The following is an 18,434-nucleotide window of genomic DNA, read 5'->3' on the forward strand; positions in this document are numbered from 1 at the left end:
AGATTGGCTTGAGTGACATTTGTGGCACCATCAGCCACAATGGTTTAAGTCTGAAATGTGTCCAGGCTTGTGTATTTGAACACTTGCTCTGCCCTGGTGGTGCTTTCTGGAGAGGCCATGGAAACTGAAGGTAGGCCTTTAAAGGTTAGAGGCTAGCCCACTTCTGGCCTGAGCTCTCTGCTTCCTCTCTGCCACTGCAGTGTGACTAGCTCCACGCTTCCCTCCACGCCATACCATTGAAGCTGCCACAGCTTCTGTAATCACCTTGCTTTCTTCAACATCATGGACTGGTATCCCTGAAATGGGAGTCAAAATAAACTCTTCCTCCTTTGAATTGCTTGCGTCTCGTATTTTGTTGCAGCAATGGAAACAGTAATGAATGTAATTGGATTAGCTCACCATAGCCTGCTGTAGAAAAGAAGGAACCAGTGGAGCAGACAGGAAGAACAGTGTGGGGAGAGTAAGTTCCTACACAGTATTTACTATGTTCCAGGTGCCGTTAGAAACACTGTGCCAGCCGTCTATTTAATCTCCATGGCAACCGTATGACTCATTCCATAGATGAGTAAGCCAAGGCACAGAAAGGGCAAGTTTCAGAGCTGATAAGCTACAGAGCAAATACTAGAAGTCATACAGTCCCTGCAGAGTCTGTGCTGTCTTTCTTGAGCTCACCTCAGTCTCTGGGGGGAGTTCAAGACAAGCTAAGAGCCTGCAGAGAGTGTATGGGCCAGACAAGAATCCATGTTTCTGTTCCACCCTCAAGTCAGCCAGGCTTGGGGAGCAAGGGTTAAACATCACCCTCTCTAAAGCCTCACCCCATCAACATGTGTTTGTTGAGCACATGGGGTGAATGTGCTGTGAGCTGGGGAATACGTGAGCAAGAGCTTTCTTCTGCTTTCACAGACAAGATGTAGGGGTGGAGGAGGCAGTGGGCAGGAGAAGAGTCTATACATGATGAATGTGTGCAAGAAGCAAGTGTGTACAGTAGAGAAAATCTGTGGGGGCACAGACTAATGCTTCCAAAAAGAAGATTCTAAGCTGGGCAGTGGTGGCACACGCCTTTAATCCCAGCACTTGGGAGGCAGAGGCAGGCGGATTTCTAAGTTCGAGGCCAGCCTGGTCTACAGCGTGAGTTCCAGGACAGCCAGGGCTACACAGAGAAACCATGTCTCGAAAAACCAAGAAGGAGGAGGAGGAGGAGGAGGAGGAGGAGGAGGAGGAGGAGGAGGAGGAGGAGGAGGAGAAGAACAAGAAGAACAAGAACCTAGAAAAGACCAGAACAGAAGAGTGGCCAGGAGACATCCATTTTACTTAGTGTGCCTCTGTGCTAGGGGCTTAAAAGGGAGAGCTAATAAATAAAAGAGTTTGGAGATAGGCTGGAGAGGCCTGAAAAACTGCCTCTCTCTCTCTCTCTCTCTCTCTCTCTCTCTCTCTCTCTCTCTCTCTCTCTCTCTCTCCCTCCACCTCCCTTTCTTTTCTTCTTTTCTTTTTTTAAGACTGAGTTTCTCTGTGTGTAGCCTTGACTGTCTTGGAACTTGCTCTGTAGACCAAGATAACCTCTAAGTCACAGAGATCCACCTGCTTCTGCCTCCAAGTGCTGGAATTAAAGGCATGTGTCACCCCTGCCTGGCTAGAGTCTGTTTCTTAGAGCCAGCCCTCAGGGATGAGTTTTAGGATCTTGCACTTTGCAGATGAGGAAACTGATGCTCAGAGAAGCTTAGCAGCCAGTCAGATGCTAGTGTGTCCCAGGAAGTTCAGCAGCTGAAGCAGGTTCTAAGTCCAGATCTGAGGCAACAACCATGTTGTTCCTTCCACATGCCATTCTGCCCCTTGCTGCCAGGCACCCTGTGCTCTCTGTGCCTAGATACTTGGCCCAGCAATAATGCCAGTGTTGGGTGGCAGCCATAGCCCTGAGGGGTTCTTTGCATTCACCTCTTTCTCTTGCTGTTCTGAGCTCCATTTGGCCTGGATCATCATAGTGAGGGTACTGTGGCTGTGCTCATTAAATAGGTCCAGGATGAGTGGCTGCTCCCCTTACCGAGCTGGCTGGCTTAAACCAATAAGAAGCCAGAAATATCCTATCTAAGCATGCCCATCCCAGATCCCTGACCCTATTCCTCTCTGTGCTGTCCAGCTGCTATTGTGGTAAACTTCTCAGCGTAATTCCTTAACAAGCTAGAGGGTCCCCTACCACCCCTGGGCTAACAAATTTCTCTGGTGTTTTGTTTTGTTTTGTTTTTTAATCTTTCACTGTCCTAATGCAAGGAAATCATGTGATGTACTGCAGGCATCCCAGCTTGAATTAAGGAATGCATACGGTATAGAACCAGGGAGGTAGATTTGTGTCGGCCCTCACTAGAGAAGAACATTCAGTTCTGGGAGAAAGGATGCCAAAAGGCAGTCAGTCTTGAGGAGGGTGTCCAGAGAGTGAAAGGCTCCAGGCCAAAGTGAGTGAGTAACTCTGAAAGCATCTGGGGCTGTCTGGCCTGCCTTGGATGACTCAGGAGAAGAGGCCTCAGACACAGCTCTTGTTCACTGGCCCCTGTACGACCCATTTCCTTACTTGCAGCTGAGGCTGTCTCTCAGCCCTGCCCAACTCTCCTAACTTGCCTCTTTCAAACCCAGGGCCCTGCTTGCTATCTGCTCTCTCCTTTGCCACTTTCTTTCCTTATTGAGACAAACAAGAAGAAACAAATTGCTGTGTGCGGAGTAACAGGTATCTGAACAGATCCTTCTGTTTATCTGTCCATCTGTCTGGGCTTACAGAAGATGGCATGGCTTCTACCTGCACCATCACCATCCACACCTCTGTCCCTCTGGTAGTTCTTTCCGCTCCTCCTACAGAGAAGCACAAATCTTGAGCTGATGAGGGTTAGTGGGGAGTCAGGGTGCTTGCTGCTAGTCCCGATGACCAGAGTTTAAACCTAGGAAACCCACATGGGAAAAAAAAAAAAAAAAGAAGAGGGCTCATCTCTCAAAAATGTCCTCTAATTCCTACATATGCACCATGGCACGACGGTGCCCACACACATGCATACAAAATAAAAGGATCTGTATTAAAAAAAAAATGTAACAAGCTTAAATCTTTCCTATCCTTCAGTAAACAGACCCACTCCCAGCTCTCTGCTCATCCTGTTTCCTATGATCTGGTAACAGTATGTTTGTTGTTTGTTTGTTTTGAGACAGGTCTCACACATGTAATTCAGGCTGGCTTGAAACTTGAAATCCTCCTGCTTTAGGCTCCTGGATGCAGAGACTACCAGCATGAGCTATAATGCCTGGCTCCATTCACACAAACTTCCTGCATTCTTTCCTACAGAGCTCTGAATACTTCTGATCATAGCAGAGTAGTCCAACAGTCCAGTAAACAGTGGCACAATGTTTGATTGCCATTTCTGGCACTAGTTTTCTTGAACTATACCACAATCCACAGATCCTAAAAACTTACACATTTAAAAGTGTCCGATGCCATGGGCTTGGGGATATTCACAGAACCATAAACACAATTTGAGAACACTGTCACGACTGCCACTTTATAATCTCCCAATCTCCTGCCCCAGTCTTAGGTGACCACTCATTTGTTTTCTGTCTCAATGGATTTCTCTATTCAGAACGGTCCATGTAAATAAAATCAAGTAATAACATGTGCTCTTTCCCATCCAGCTTCTTTCACTTAGCAAAATATTTCAAAGTTTCATCCTCATGATGGCATGGGCCAGCTGTCCATTAGTTTTTATGACAAATAACCTTACTGAGCAGTATGTACAGGTTCTACATTCATCCCTGCATTCTTCAGTTGATAGGCATTTGAATTATCTGTACTTCTGACTGCTGGAAATCTGCAGTAAGTATTATGTATAGGTGTTTGAGTGTGCATTTTCCTTTCTCTTAGGGAAATACTTTTCGTTGGTAGGTCCAATGAGAATCTGGTTTTTCGCAGCCTTACCATTCCCATGGGTAGGACAGGAGGATTCCAATTTACCTACATTCTCGTCATCACTTGCTATCAACTGTCTTCTTGACTTCCTCGTGGTGTAAGATGAAATCCCGCTGCTGCTTTGGTCTGTATTTGCACGATGACTCTGATGCCTCCCATCTTTGCCCATTGCGACTCTTATACCTCCCGTCTTAGCTCAAGATCCTGATCAAAAGATCAAAAGGTGCTCATCGGCCTACTGTACGTCTTCCCTGCACGTGTCAAGCTTAGGAGCTGTGCGTTGTCTGTTCTGTTGCGGGAGCTCCTAGTTTACTTTCCGTATGTAGCTCCTTGCTAAAAATATGACGCGTAAATATTTCTCTCATAATAAAGGACTGTGCCTTTACTTCATCAGTATTTCCTTTGATGTGTCCACTATCTACTTTGGATGATGTCCCATTTGCCTTTTTCATTGTTATTCTTTGTGCTTTGTGTCCTAGCTAAGGAGTTATTGCCAAGCCTGGCATCATAAAGATTTATGAGCCTAAATTGTAAAAGTCTATGTTTTCTTCTAGGAGTTTTGTAGTTATTAGCGTTCATCTCTGCTGCAGCTTGAGTTAATGTGTGTACATAATATATGGGAGGGACAGCAACAAAAGGAAACGAAAGCATAGTTTGTCACTGGGGACCGCCTTCGTTCCTTTGCATTGGGATGTTGTTTGCTCCAGTATCCCTTGTTTAAATAAAAAAGGAACAAACAAACAAACAAAAAAACCCCACTCTTTTCCAGCTGCACAGTGGTTACACATCCCTTTAATTCCAGCACTGGGAAGGCAGAGGCAATCAGATCTCTGAAGCCAGGCTGGACTACAGAGAGAGTTCCAGGACAGCCAGAGCTACATAGAAAAAGCCTGTCTTAGAACATCAAAACAAACAAACAAACAAACAAACAAAACAAAAAAGCCAAACAACAAGACCCCTCATTCCTCTTTGAATTGTTTTGACTTTCTTGTTGTAATAAAATTGACCGTAAGTGTGAGATTGATTTTGAGGCCATCACCTTAATTCCTTTGATCTGTGTGGCCATTTTTACAGCCATTTTGAACTGCTAAATTAATGTGCCTTCGTGGTAACCAGCAGTACAAGTCCTCCAAGTTTGTTAGTGTGTGTATGGGAGAGGGAGAGAAAAGGAAAGAGGGGAAGAGGGAGGGAAGAAGAGAAGGGAGGGAGAGGCAGAGGAAGAGGAGGAGGGAGAGGAAGGGAGGGGAGAGGGAAAGGAGAGAGAGAGAGAGAGAGAGAGAGAGAGAGAGAGAGAGAGAGAGAGACACGCACTTTTGAGATAGAACTCTGGCCCTGTCACACTAATCATTGGCAAGATTGTTTGGTCAATTCTGGCTTCATTAAATTTCTCCATCAATTTTAGATCAACCTGTTAATTTTTACAAAGAATCCCACTGTGATTCTGATACAGATGGAACCAAATTTAAAAAAAAAAATATTGTGGAGTTTTACCATCTGAACAACATACATCCAGGTACATAGTCATGTATACCCACACACACATGGACATGCACATGCATACACAAACAAAATTTTAAGAGAGAGAATGAAGGACAAGAATCCCATAATCTCTTTCAAGGACACACCCCAGTGACCAGCAGACCTCCCAGGAAGCCTCTCTTTTTAAAGTTTCTAACATCTAGGGCTGGAAAGATGGTTCACAACCACCTGGCACTCCAGCTGTACGGGATGTGATGACGACCTCTTCTGTTCTCTGTGACCATTCACGTTCACGTTCACACACCCACACACAGCACATGCAAAGACATAAAATTAAAAATAAGGTATGTGTGTTTGTGTGTTTAGAGAAAGTTTCTGCAGCTCAGTGGTACCAACCTGGGGAGTAAACTTTGAGGGACATTGAAGATCTAAACCACCGGATTGACAGAAAATAAGGGGAACTGCAAAGTGACGGCGATGGGAACAGGAAGAAAACACGAAGAGTGATCTCCCCTGTGGTCTTGAATTGGGGGAAAACTTTAGAAACAAGATCCTCAAACTCACACACTAAAAGAATCAAAAGTTAATGCATAAATTTAACATAGCTACAGAGTATTAAAGCACCTTAGACCAAGTTACAAGGCAGATAACACAATGGTTAAAAACATTGCATGTGTGGAGCTCAGTGGTAGAGCAATTGCCTAGCTATGCCTCACAGCTAGGGTTCAGCCCCAGCACAGGCATTTTAAAAGTTGAATTTTTTAAAGGTTACTTAAAAAATAAAAGTGCTTTACAGTCCATACCGTAGACAAAGAGACAACTGCTTTAATATACAAAGATCTTTCATAATTATAAGGAATAAATAGAAACTGTTCCTAAAGAAATTTAGATTATTTATAAACACACACACACACACACACACACACACACACACACGGGGAGGAAGGAAAAAAGGGGAAGGGAAATACTGACAGCCAAGCTAATTAAAGAAAGGGAATGGATTGACAAAGCATTCCCCACAATGGGAAATGTCTCTAGTGGCAGGTGAGGATTCGAGCTGGTACAACACCCCCTGACAAAGTGATCACACTCATGTCTGAGCTGTTACAACCCCTCCCTGGGAAAATGGCTAACGTTCATTATGTTTGACCCAACTGTCCTATTTCTATGAGTCTCTGCCACCAATGTTACACCATCAATGAATATGTAAGCAGAAGACATTTTAGAATAACTACAAACTAGCAGAAAAGTTTGCAGTACTCCAAAAGGCTCTTTTCTCCCTGAATCTGTGGAAAATAAATTGTCAGCCATTTAGAAATATATCCAAATATATACTTCATCTCTTCCAGAGAAAGGCACACCTTATTTCCTGACCGCTGGGAAGTTTGAGTCTCAGTACAACCACTGAATTCAAGCAGTTAACATGGAAACTCTCGAACCCTCACACCCCTCTTAGCCCTGTGGTTACAGTCATACAGAGGACCTCAAACACTGCTTTTTGATGTCATGATTCCCTTCTCCTCTCCTCCCCCTACTCCCTGGTACCAGAGATAAAAACCAAGGCTTTACTTATGTTAGGCAACTGCTCTATCATTGGGCTACATCTCCAATCTTAAAAAAACAAACCAACAACAACAGCAACAAAACCTTCCTAAGTTGCCCATGCTGACATTGAATGTTCCCTCCTCCTCACAGCTGTCTCACAAGTAATTAGGATTTCAGGCCTGCTTCACCAGACCTGGCTTTGGTCTCCTTCAGCTATCAACAATTCCTTCATTTTCTCTTACGACTTAAAATTTTGGCATCCGAAAAGCTACCAGTTCACCCTTGCAAAGTTTAGTTTGTGTGAGTTCTTCGTGATCACATTCAGATTGTACACTTTCGCAGAAAGATGCTGGAGTGATGTTATGTTTTTCTCCTTGCATCCTCCTAGGGATGCTAGACTCGTGTGTGTGGACCCCAGTGATACTAACTTTGATCAGTTCATTGGGGTGGTATCTTTTCCCCTCCTTTTAGTTTGTAAGCAATTTGTGGGAGGTATTTTGAAATTATGTAAACACCCTGTTTCTCATCAGAGTCTTTTGAAACAGCTTTATTGATTCACATATTTAAAGCTTGCAATTTGATGAGTTTTGACATCTGTCTACAGCTGTGAAATCATCACTACAATCAAGATAGCAAACGTATCTGTCGTCTCCCAACATTCCCCCTTTCTTCTCATCCTTCCCTCTTGTCTCCCCCCCCACCCCACCCCCCGCTCTTCCTGTCTTCAGGCATCCATTGACAGCTTTTCTATCAATAAGGAATAGTTCAGATTTTCTGGAACTTTATACATTGAATGATCCAGTCTCTGTAATCCTCCTCACCTTCTGCCATGGCCCCTTTCTATCAACATGATAACACTGAAATTGCCCCATGTTGTGCCTATCAATAGCCCACCTTTTTGTTGATTCCTACCGTCCTTTTATACGTAGAAATCACATTTTCTATACCTCGGTTGGGTTTAGTTGATTGATTGATTGATTCACTATTTCTTTTACTTTGTAAAAGGCAAATTTTTATTTCTTACTCTGGAGCTTGGCAAGTTCAACACTGCTGAGAGTTGCTCCCTGCTTCCCCAAGGGCCATCTTGTTGCTATAACCAGGAAGCCATCGGAGCGTTTTTTCATCCTCACTCGTTAAGTAAAAAACAGAACAATTTCAGGTTACCATGCATTTGCAGGGAAGTGGGGGGGGGGTGCTTTTCTCAAATTAGGGGGAAAATTGCATTGTGTCTTCAAATATTTCATCTATTCCTTTGTCCTTGAGTCTCCCCCAAATCATGCATGTGAAGTTCTTCCTCAGTGCACTGGGGATCTTCTTTATTGTATATTTCAAATTTCTTGTTACACTTACATTCTTATTTACTTATATATTATGAGTGTGACTGCATGCGTGCTCCGTCCCTACCCCCCATGTGTCATAGTACATATATGGAAGTCTAAAGACAACTTTCAGCTGACAGTCCTTGCCTTCTACTCTGAGGATCCTAGAGATCAAACCCGGGTCATCAGACTTAGTCTGCCAACAAGCCCATTAAATTTTTTTATTAATCTATTTACTTGTTTGGGGAGGCGGGACACACAAGTCTCAGCATTCGTGAGGAGGTCAGAGGGTAATCACTTGGGATTGAGATTGAGCTCAGGTCATCAGGCTTAGTGACAAGCACGTGTATCTGCTGAGCCATCTTGCTGGTTCTATGGCCAATGAGTATATTTTTCCCTGCTATTCCACCCTCTCTGTGAACCCACATCTTCTTTGTTCAGCACTTGAGTGGTTTTAACCCCTGGTCTCAAGTAGCTTCGTGACACAAATGTGTTACTTGATTCTCAACCTTACACAGACCTTACAGGGTCTGTGCAGTGTCTGTCTAGCTCTCTCTTATCTGATACTCTAGCAGTTCTCAACCTGTGGGTCCTGACCTTGAGGGATGTCGAACAACCCTTTCACAGGCTCCCTAAGACCATCGGGAAACACAGAGATTTACATTATGATTCATAACAGTAGCAATATTATCGTTATGAATTAGCAATGAAAATGATTTTATGGTTGAGGGGTCACCACAACTATGTTGAAGGGTCGAGATATTAGACAGGCTGAGAGCCACTGTTCTAACCTGGACTCTGGACTCCGAGGCTGTTTTGATTGAGAGTGTAGCTGGTCCTCCTGGGCTACTCTGAGGTGGTTGTAGACTTCGCATCATTTGTTTCCGATCTCTCACAGATCACTGTCCACATTGCTTGATGTTTACTGTTTTTTAAAAACGGTTACCTCGTTATTTTGTCTATTTTTTTTTAAACTTGCTTTGGGAGAGAAGGGAAATATTCTAGTTAATCCATCTTGGTTGGAATCATCAAACTTTCAATGAATGAATAGATTTTATGAATATATTTATCTTTGTGTAGATGTATAATTTCCCATTATGTTGTTATAATCCCTTACAAGCATAATGCATTTTAAAATTTTTTTTCATTACTCTTTCCTTTACTTTTTTTTAAAACACATTTCAGATTGTATCCCCTCACCCCACTCCCCCCACCACCCAGGAACCCCCTATCCCATCACCCCCTCCTGCCTCCACAAGGTTGTGCCCCCACCTACCTCCCCTCCCCCTTCCCACCGTCAAATTCCTTCCCGCTCGGTGTTCAGCCTTCATGGGACCAAGGATCTCCTCTCCCACCCATGCCTGACAAGGCCATCCTCCCCTAAGTATACAGATGAAGTCATGGGTGCCTCCCTTTGTGCTCCCCGGCTGGTGGTTTAGACCCTGGGGAAGCATAATGCATTTTAATGTTCAAATTACCTTCAATTTGGTCAGGAGGTATAAGCATCACTAGTATAAAATACTTAACTTAGGCATTTCTGGACTAAAACCTGTTGGGAACAGAGGAGGGTAGCCTGGATGACAAGACAAGGGGCATTCCTGGAGAAAGGAGGGAGCAGTGACTGATTCCTTTGGCTGTAACTATCTGAGGGACCTAGTCAAAAGAAAGGAGTACCCATTTGATCCACGAGGATTAAAACCACGAGGATGCCTAGTGGGTCTGGTAAAAAGTTGAAAGAATGATGTTGGCATTTATAACAGAAAGCAAATCAGCAGTCAAAGAGGCCAGGGGAGTCTAGAGGAATCCTGTTCCCACCAGTGGTCCTCATGGTGACAGACAGCAGCTGGCAGAAGGACGGTGCTCCTTAGCACACATTGAGGAAATACTAGATGGGGGGGGGGGGCAACATTTGTTCTTCTTTATTCTACAGACATCTTCAGCTCAGTGTTTGCCCCCACCCCCCAAGCACTAAGCTAGGTACTGTCAATACATCAAACACAAGGGGCAACAAATGTTCTCTGCTCTCTGGGGCCAGACATGTCAGTGGCGGCTGGATAAAATAAATTGACTCATGAAAACATGTGAGACTCAACCCCTGAATGCTTCAGTAACAGGGAACTAGAATGATGGCAAATGACAATCCACACTTGACTCATATCTGTATTCTGACGAGAATCAGAGAGTCTCAGGGAAGGTTTGCAAAGGAGGCAGGATTTGAAGGCCACTTTGAAGTAGAATTCATTAGGTAGACACAATGGGGAGGAAAGGTTTTCCATTCACACGGAACAGCACGTTCAAGTCACAGATCTACTTCGAGACCCAGGAACTGGCTGTAGTTCAATGTCCCAGGATCATAAAATAGAGATTCTAAGAAATGGGGCAGGGTAGACTCTCATAGGCCTTTTATGTTATGTGAGGAGTTTCAGATGGCGTTCTACAGAATGCAACTACTCAGGAATTTTTAGCCTTCAAGCCATTCAAGAGCATTTAGTGGCAGTGGGAGCTCATCAGATTTACTTGCTTGAAAAGCCACTTTGGCAGTGACAACGTGTGTATTTAGATGGAGGAGATAAGCAGAGATAGGAAGATAATTTGTTCATTAACAAGCATTACCAGGCATTCTGCTACCCGTGGAGATGGGAGCAATAGGGCAGGCAGGTACCTTGCTTTCCCCACTTTCCTAAGATTTGGGAGATTCAAAGAATAAATAGATGACAGTGGAGTTTCATTACAAATGTGATGAATGCTATGGGAAGCCCAGAACGCTTCCTAGTATGTGACTGGGAGCATCAAAGCCAGTGCAGGAACCTGAGGAGATAAAGCAAAGCTGAGATTTCCTGATCAGGAAGACAGGAACCCTTTAGAGAATGAAGACTGAGTGCCTGAGGCAAGGTGAGCAAAGGAGGCAATGTAAGGTCAGGACTACAGGTAACATAGGGAGGGAGGAAGGCGGGGAGGGAGGGAGCGGGGGAGGGTAAAGATACTAGACTCAGAGTTAAGAACCCTCAATGCCTTTGTATTATTTTAAGATGGACAGTAAGAAGAAGATGATGATGTTTTTATTTAAAGTAAGAGTGTTCAGGCTGCTGTGTGGAAATTGCCCCAACACACTGCAAATAGAGCAAGCATGCTCACTAGAGAGAGAGAAATCATGACCTTTCACCCACTTGGGAATACAAGTGGGCACATACTATTTTAGTAACATTCTCTCGTTTCTCATATAGTTAAATGCACTTGTATTCTGGGATGCAGCAGTTCTATTCCGGAGGTATGCTAGTCGGCTTCAGTAACAAACTCCTGAGATAATCTACGTAGAATGAGAAAAGGTTTTGTTTGTTTGTTTGTTCCCAGTTCACCGTTTTGGATGGTTTTTAGCCCATGATTGGTTGATTACATTGCTTATGAGCTTGAGGTTCAGAGCACACTACTGTAGAAGTCAAGGCAGAGCAGGAAGGCCTTGTAGCCAAGAAGGCCAAGAAAAAGGAACAGAGGTTCCCAGTCCTTGTCAAAGGCATACTTGAGGCTGTCTCACTCGGCCCTACCCACCTAAAGACTCCACCACCTCCCAGTAATACCACAGAGGGGGGAAAGCCTTTGCCACGTGACCTTTAGAGGACATTTATAACCCAAACTATAGCACTGGGTATTTTTCCAAGAGAAAGGGAAACTGTGCCCATTGCTGTGCTAAGTTTTCCTGGGGAGATGCCGGTGAAGTTCCACTCATTCCAAAGGGAGCATCTACCACAGGTCAAAGTGAGAGTGTCACCGAAGACCAACTAACGATCAAGGAGTTTACTGGGCTACTTACAGCAATATGGGTGAAGAGTTACGGGGAATAGGGGTAACTCAAAGGCAGCCTCATCACTAGAAAGCTCTCCACAGCCTGGACCGCTCAGGAAAGCGGAGCTTGGATGCTTGCAGAATGACCACATGCAGCCCCTTTGGTTAGAGTCTCTTCTCCCCAGCGGTTGTCTGTTGCTGGGAATCGTGGAGAGGAACAGTGTGAGTCACATGCTTCAGCTTTCCCCAAACTTGTGAGTGAGGACTTTCCTCCCATCTCCAGAAGGTCATGTTTCAGTCCGGAGGAAATTGCTCCATAACTGTCCACTGAATAATAATAATAGCCCCCTCCCCTAACTAAAAACAATAACCGATCAATGGGAAGATAGGCAAACAAATTGTGGTATATCTACTCAATGAAAAATTAGTGATAAAACAAACAAATTTGGTACATGCAACAATGTAAAATGAATCTTAGACTTGTTCAGGTAGAGACGCCAGACAGGAAAGGGTATATTACTGTGTGACTCCATTTATATGACATTCTATAATGAGTGTACTGATTTATGGTGATATTGAACCATAAAACTTGTTTTTTGGTACCCATCGAGCATATGGGAGAAGACTGTTGAAAGAGACTGAGAAGAGGCACAAGGGAATTTTCTTGAGTGATAGAACTCTTATATTGATTATATTATATTGTGGCTACAGAAATGTATTTGTCATAATGAAGGAGATTTTTTTACTATAGATGGGCGAATCATGTTCCATGTAAAGTATAGCACCACAAGGAAAAAGAGGGAAAACAGGAGCTGGGGAAGGGTCCCTGGGTTTCAAGGTGTGTTGGGGAGTGTCAGTGAGAAAAGAAAGGAAGAAAAACCTAAGATGCTTCCAAAATAAAATGTCCTGTGTCGCATTGAAAAACAGGAGGGGGAGGCTGGAGAGATGGCTCAGTGGTTAACAGCACTGATTGCTCTTCCAGAGGTCCTGAGTTCAATTCCCAGCAACCACATGGTGGCTCATAGCCACCTGTAATGGAATCCCATACCCTCTTCTGGTCTGTCATACACATAAAATAAACAAATAAAAATCTTTTAGAAAGAAAGAAAGAAAGAAAAAAAGAAAGAAAGAAAGAAAGACAGACAGGAGGGTCCCAGGGTCTAAACTGCCAGCCTGGGAACATGCATGGAGGGGCCCATGACTCCAGCAGTAAATGCAGTGGAGAATGGCCTTGTCAGGCATTGGTGGGAGAGGAGGTCCTTGGACTTGTGAAGGCGGGATGCCCCAGTGTGGGGGAATTCGAGGACGGGGAGGAGGGAGTGGGTGGATGGGTGGGGGCACACCCCCATAGAAGAAGCAGCAGGAGTGGGGACAGGGAATGGGGAAAGAGGATAACATCTGAAATGTAAATAAGTAGAATATCCAATTTAAAAAAAGAGGAAAAATAAGCCAATTAATCTAGAAAGAAAGGGAGAAAGAAAGAAAAAGAGAAAGAGAAAGAGAAAAAGAGGGAAAGTTAAAGCTAATCTTGAGGTCTCTAGTTGGAACAGCTTAGGGACTGGTGCTGTTACTACTGACCTGTCATTTGGCTCCATTACAACATGCTTTTCAGTTCCCCCTCCTATCTTGATGATTTCATCAATGTAGTATCAGACTTTCTTGGGGTGTACTCCTTGGTTCTTTTAAGATAGCACAGAAATCTCCATTAATGAAGCATATACCTGGGATCCATGTCTTCAGCTTCAATCAGCTGCACACAGAAAACATTTAGGGCAACATTGCATCTGCGCTGGATGAACACAGACTTTTTAGTTATTATTTCCTCGTTCTCTACTCTAGAGCAATGGTGTGTGCAATGTAATTAGTTTTTGAGATGTAACTGACTAGACCCTGGTATGCCAGTCTCTGTGTGACATATAGATTCCTACATGTAGTCTTCTGAGCATTTATTCACGGAATGACATTGTTACTTTCTCCTTTACAGTATGTGTGTGTACATATATATTCGAAATGATTATATTTTGTAAATTGATTATATATAGTGGATTAGATGATCAGTGATCACCATTTGGGGATGGCAAGGAATTGTATATATGCACAAATGTATACACACACATAAACAAACACATATAATCTTAATCACCTATTACCTACACGATTTTGGGAAAATTAATCACATCTGTTGGCACAGGGGGTGTATAATACTCCTACCTCAGTGGGAGGTACAAAGACAACAATTAGTGTCTAATTAATATTTGCATAAAGTACTTAGAACAGTTTGAAATAGCATGCATTAAGTGCTGAAGAAATTCTAATTAAATGAAGTAAATACACTCTTTCCAGGAAAGTATCTACATGTTTGTGTGTCCAAGTTCTTTCTATTTATTAATGTGGAAACCTTTTAAAGTTTAAAAATAAAGGTTGGGGATATAGGTAAATGTATAGTGCTACTTAGCATACATTTTGCTCAGCATTGCAAAAATTATTTATGTGTATGAGTGTTTTACCAGTGTATGTGTACCACATATATGCTTGGTGCCTGAGGAGGCCAGGAGACATTAGATATCCTGGGACTAGAGTTATAGACAGTTGTAAACCACCATGTGGGTGTTGGGAACTGAACTTGGCTTCTCTGGAAGAGCAGCCAGTGCTCTTATAACTACTGAGTTCTTTTTATAGCCCCAGTTGTGGTTTTTGATAAAGAGGAAAAATGAATCCTTACCTTCCAAAATTACAATTTGTGAATTATTAGTCTAGTCATTTAACTTTCTTGGTAAGGAGAGAGAGAGAGAGAGAGAGAGAGAGAGAGAGAGAGAGAGAGAGAGAGAGAGAGAGGCAGAAGAAGAAGAAGAAGAAGAAGAAGAAGAAGAAGAAGAAGAAGAAGAAGAAGAAGAAGAGGAGGAGGAGGAGGAAGAGGAGGAGGAGGAGGAGGAGGAGGAGGAGAAGAAGAAGAAGAAGAAGAAGAAGAAGAAGAAGAAGAAGAAGAAGAAGGAGAAGAAGAAGAAGGAGAAGAAGAAGAAGAAGAGGAGGAGGAAGAGGAGGAGGAAGAGGAGGAGGAGGAGTATTGAGATAAGGGCAGAAACAAAGGCAGAAATTTAAGGGAAAGATCCTATCTTAGTTTGCCTTCTATTACTGTGATGAACACCATATTGACAAGCAACTTGGGGAGGAGAGGGCTTAACAGCTTACAGTTTATAGTCCATCATACAGGGAAATCGGAGCAGGAATTCAAGGCAAGAACCTAGAGGCAAAAACTAAAGCGGAGACATAGAGGATTGTGCTACTTACTGGCTTGGTCCCCATGGCTTGTAGCATGCTTTCTCATACAACCTGGGATAGCCTACCCAAGGGTGGTACTACCCCTAATAAGCTGAGCCCTTCCACATCAATTATTAATCAAGAAAATGCCTATAGAGCTGCCTATAGGCAATTTGATGGGGGCATATGTTCTATTGGAGTTGCTTTTCCCAGATGACTCCTAATCTAACCAGGATTATTGGTCCTACTTAAATTTGAAGCTCTCTCTCTCTCTCTCTCTCTCTCTCTCTCTCTCTCTCTCTCTCTCTGTGTGTGTGTGTGTGTGTATTTATACAACACTAGCACTCAGGAGACAGAGGCAGGCAGATTTCTTAGTTTGAGTCCAGTCCGGCCTACATAGTAGAGAGTTCGAGGCTAGCCAAGCCTATAGAGAAAGACCCCATCTCAAAAAAATTAAAATGTAAAATTACTAGCATTTATTTGTTATTCTTTGCAATTTGTAAATTTTTCCAAAAACTGTTTATAGTTTCATAAAATTAAAAACACTAAAAGAAGAAAAACGTGAAGCAGAAGTTAACACGTTGGTTAGTTCCTTTCATTCATTCATTCATTCATTAGCTTGTTTGCAACAACACACATTTGTCCCAGAGCAGAACCAGACAATCACAGAGCTTGTTTCACGGGAGAGACTGGAGCAGGTTTAAGCCAGTTAAAGGACTTAGAATAGAAAAGAGCAAAAGGAAGTAGTCTGCAGAGTGAGTTTTCTGAGAAAGTAAAAGGGAGTAGATTTTTAAGTAGAGGAGAAATTTGCAGATTATAGGCAGCATTATATGTGCTGAATATGTATGTACCTATGTGCATTATAATAACTGTATCTTAATGCATTATATTGCTGCGTCCACCTTTAGGTGTGTATTTTATTTACATTCAGGTATGTGTCTACATTGTAATTTAAGAAAATAATTGTAATAATTGTATCTTCGTGTATTATATTGCTGTATCTCATTTTATCTACATGTAGATTTACATACTTTGTCTACAGACACGTATCTTACAGTGTCCACAAATATAAGCATCTTTGGGTGTTCACATGCCTTTCTGAGAAGTAGTATGGCATCTGTGTTTTCATCCTTTTATTGTAACCAAGACCCCAGGCACTGCAAGTAGCTGCGTTTAATGCCACCTCATAACGTTAGACTTCGTGTCTGGTTACAATTAGTTTTTCAACCTTCTTTTCTGTGCTTTGAGTTAATATCTTGATTGTGAAGTACTTAAAAGTGATACCCAAAATGGTCATTTCTTGAGGAGAAATTCGTGCAAGTGGAATTGCTGAGTCAAGGGTGTGTAAAATTTTGAGGCACAAAATCGCACTGAAACCTCTGGTGTGCATTCTTCACCTGAGAAGCAGCACAAATAGAGAGGTTAAATAATCTGGCTGAAGGTCAAAAGTAATTAGATGTGGGTGAATTTAAAAAAACGGCGCGGGCTAGTCTGGCAGCGGCAGGGGTGGAATTTGCGGTTTGCTGGTTTTTTTTTTTTTTTTTTTAAGGCGTGTTTCTGTAAGGGAGGGGCCGGGCAGAGGGGAAGGAAACTTGTGTCGCAGTAAAGAAGGAGGAGGGGAATGGTCCGAGTCAAGCCCGAGCCAGCCTCGGCGAAAAAGGCTGCGCCCCGCTCTTGCGAGGCCCCAAAGCCGCTCGTGGGGAGCTTCGGAGTTCCCCGACAGCTCCGGCGAGGTCCCGGCCACGTCAGACAGTTGCCAAGTGTCTGCCTTGTCTAGCAGGCCTAGTTGCTAGGGCCTCCATCTTGGGGACCCGGGGCCACCGCGCCCCCGGAAGGGGTTGCGAGTGGGGCATTCACTTCCGGTCTGGGGCCTGCGGCGGCAGCGGTGGCGGCGGCGGCGGCGGCAGCGGGACGGTGTAGAAAATGGCGCTGGTGCAGCGGCTCGGGCCTGTCCCCGCGGCGCTGCGGAGGGCTTGAGGCTCGCGAGCCTCGTTCCCCGCGCCCCACGCGCTAGTGCACTTTACACACATGAGGTGAGCGGACCGGAGGGGAGGCTCGCTCGGGGCCAGAAACCAGCCTACGGCGCTGCCGCAGGACCCCTCGGGCTGATGGGCGGCGGCGCGGGGCAGTCCCGGGGGGCGCGGGCGTGGGTGGGAGTCACGGGCGATCCGGGAAGCTTCGGTCCCGCGCGGGCTACGGCTTTGGGCTCGGCCGCCCTGGGTCGGCGGCCCGCAGCGCTGCAGCCCGCAGCCCCGCCCCTCCCCCACCGCGCGGGCGCTCTGCCGCAGCAGCTCCGTTTTCACGCGCATCCCCTCCCCCCGTTTTTTTTTTTTTTTTGTTTGTTTTTGTTTGCTATTTCAGAGAATTGGAAGCTAAAGCTACCAAAGACGTAGAGAGAAATCTTAGCAGGTAAGATGGGCGAGCCTTCAGTCTCCCGCCCCTTTATAATCGTGTGTTTCCACTCTGCTTCGCTCTTCCTGGGTTTACGGACCCCCCCCACCTCCCTCGCCCCCCCCCCCCCAACCTCGTGTCATTTGCTTTCGCACTCACGGAACAGACATTCGGGAAAAACGGCCTCAGGGACTATTGCATGGGGGGGGGGCATTGCAGGGAGACGCGTAATTACGAGTGTGTTCGTTCTTAAAAAGAAAAGCAAAAGGCAGTTCTTGTAAACTTAGTTAAAGCATTCTCACCCTTTTAGAATTTAATTAGGGGACTTGTGCATTAATTACTATTGTAAATGGTTGCAGGCATTGTGTGACTCATGATTGAGGCGGCCCTTATGGCGGGCTGTCAAACTGTTTTGGCTTCCCCGTTATTACTTTGTAGCTAAATTGTTGCCTTTATAAAAAGATACTATGTGTTCGCATTTTTTCCTCTCTGTCTCTGCACATTGTAGTCAGGCGGATTCTGTTGCATTGGAAACAGTTTTGTCCTTGAACTTCATGAAGCATAAACTGCGTTTTGTTTTCCTTTGAAACTACATTTTAGTCTGTGTTCAGTGTGTGCTTTTTTTTATCAGCTGAGAAATTAAAAATTGTTCTCAGTAAGTGATTATCATTTCTGCTGGGCCTGAGTGCTTTTGCACTGGTAACTTAAGCATCAAATACTACCTC

The 18,434-nt window shown here is 44.1% G+C and overlaps 1 protein-coding gene across 6 annotated transcripts in view; it reads left to right on the forward strand.

Moving 5' to 3' along the window:
• Tnrc6a (trinucleotide repeat containing adaptor 6A) overlaps positions 1–18,434 on the forward strand; it is a 129,563-nt gene that overhangs the window by 43,859 nt on the left and 67,270 nt on the right. Inside the window, exons 1-2 of one of the 6 annotated variants that reach the window (XM_034496354.2) lie at positions 16,949–17,351; positions 17,680–17,727. The exons of the other annotated variants lie outside the window; for them this stretch is intronic. Of the exons in view, the coding sequence (XP_034352245.1) occupies positions 17,347–17,351; positions 17,680–17,727 (53 nt within the window). The 5' untranslated portion in view covers positions 16,949–17,346. Of the gene's footprint in view, positions 1–16,948; positions 17,352–17,679; positions 17,728–18,434 lie in introns of those variants that run through there. 6 annotated transcript variants of the gene reach the window in all.

Source organism: Arvicanthis niloticus, chromosome 1, assembly GCF_011762505.2.
Source record: "Arvicanthis niloticus isolate mArvNil1 chromosome 1, mArvNil1.pat.X, whole genome shotgun sequence".
Taxonomy (NCBI): Eukaryota; Metazoa; Chordata; class Mammalia; order Rodentia; family Muridae; genus Arvicanthis; species Arvicanthis niloticus.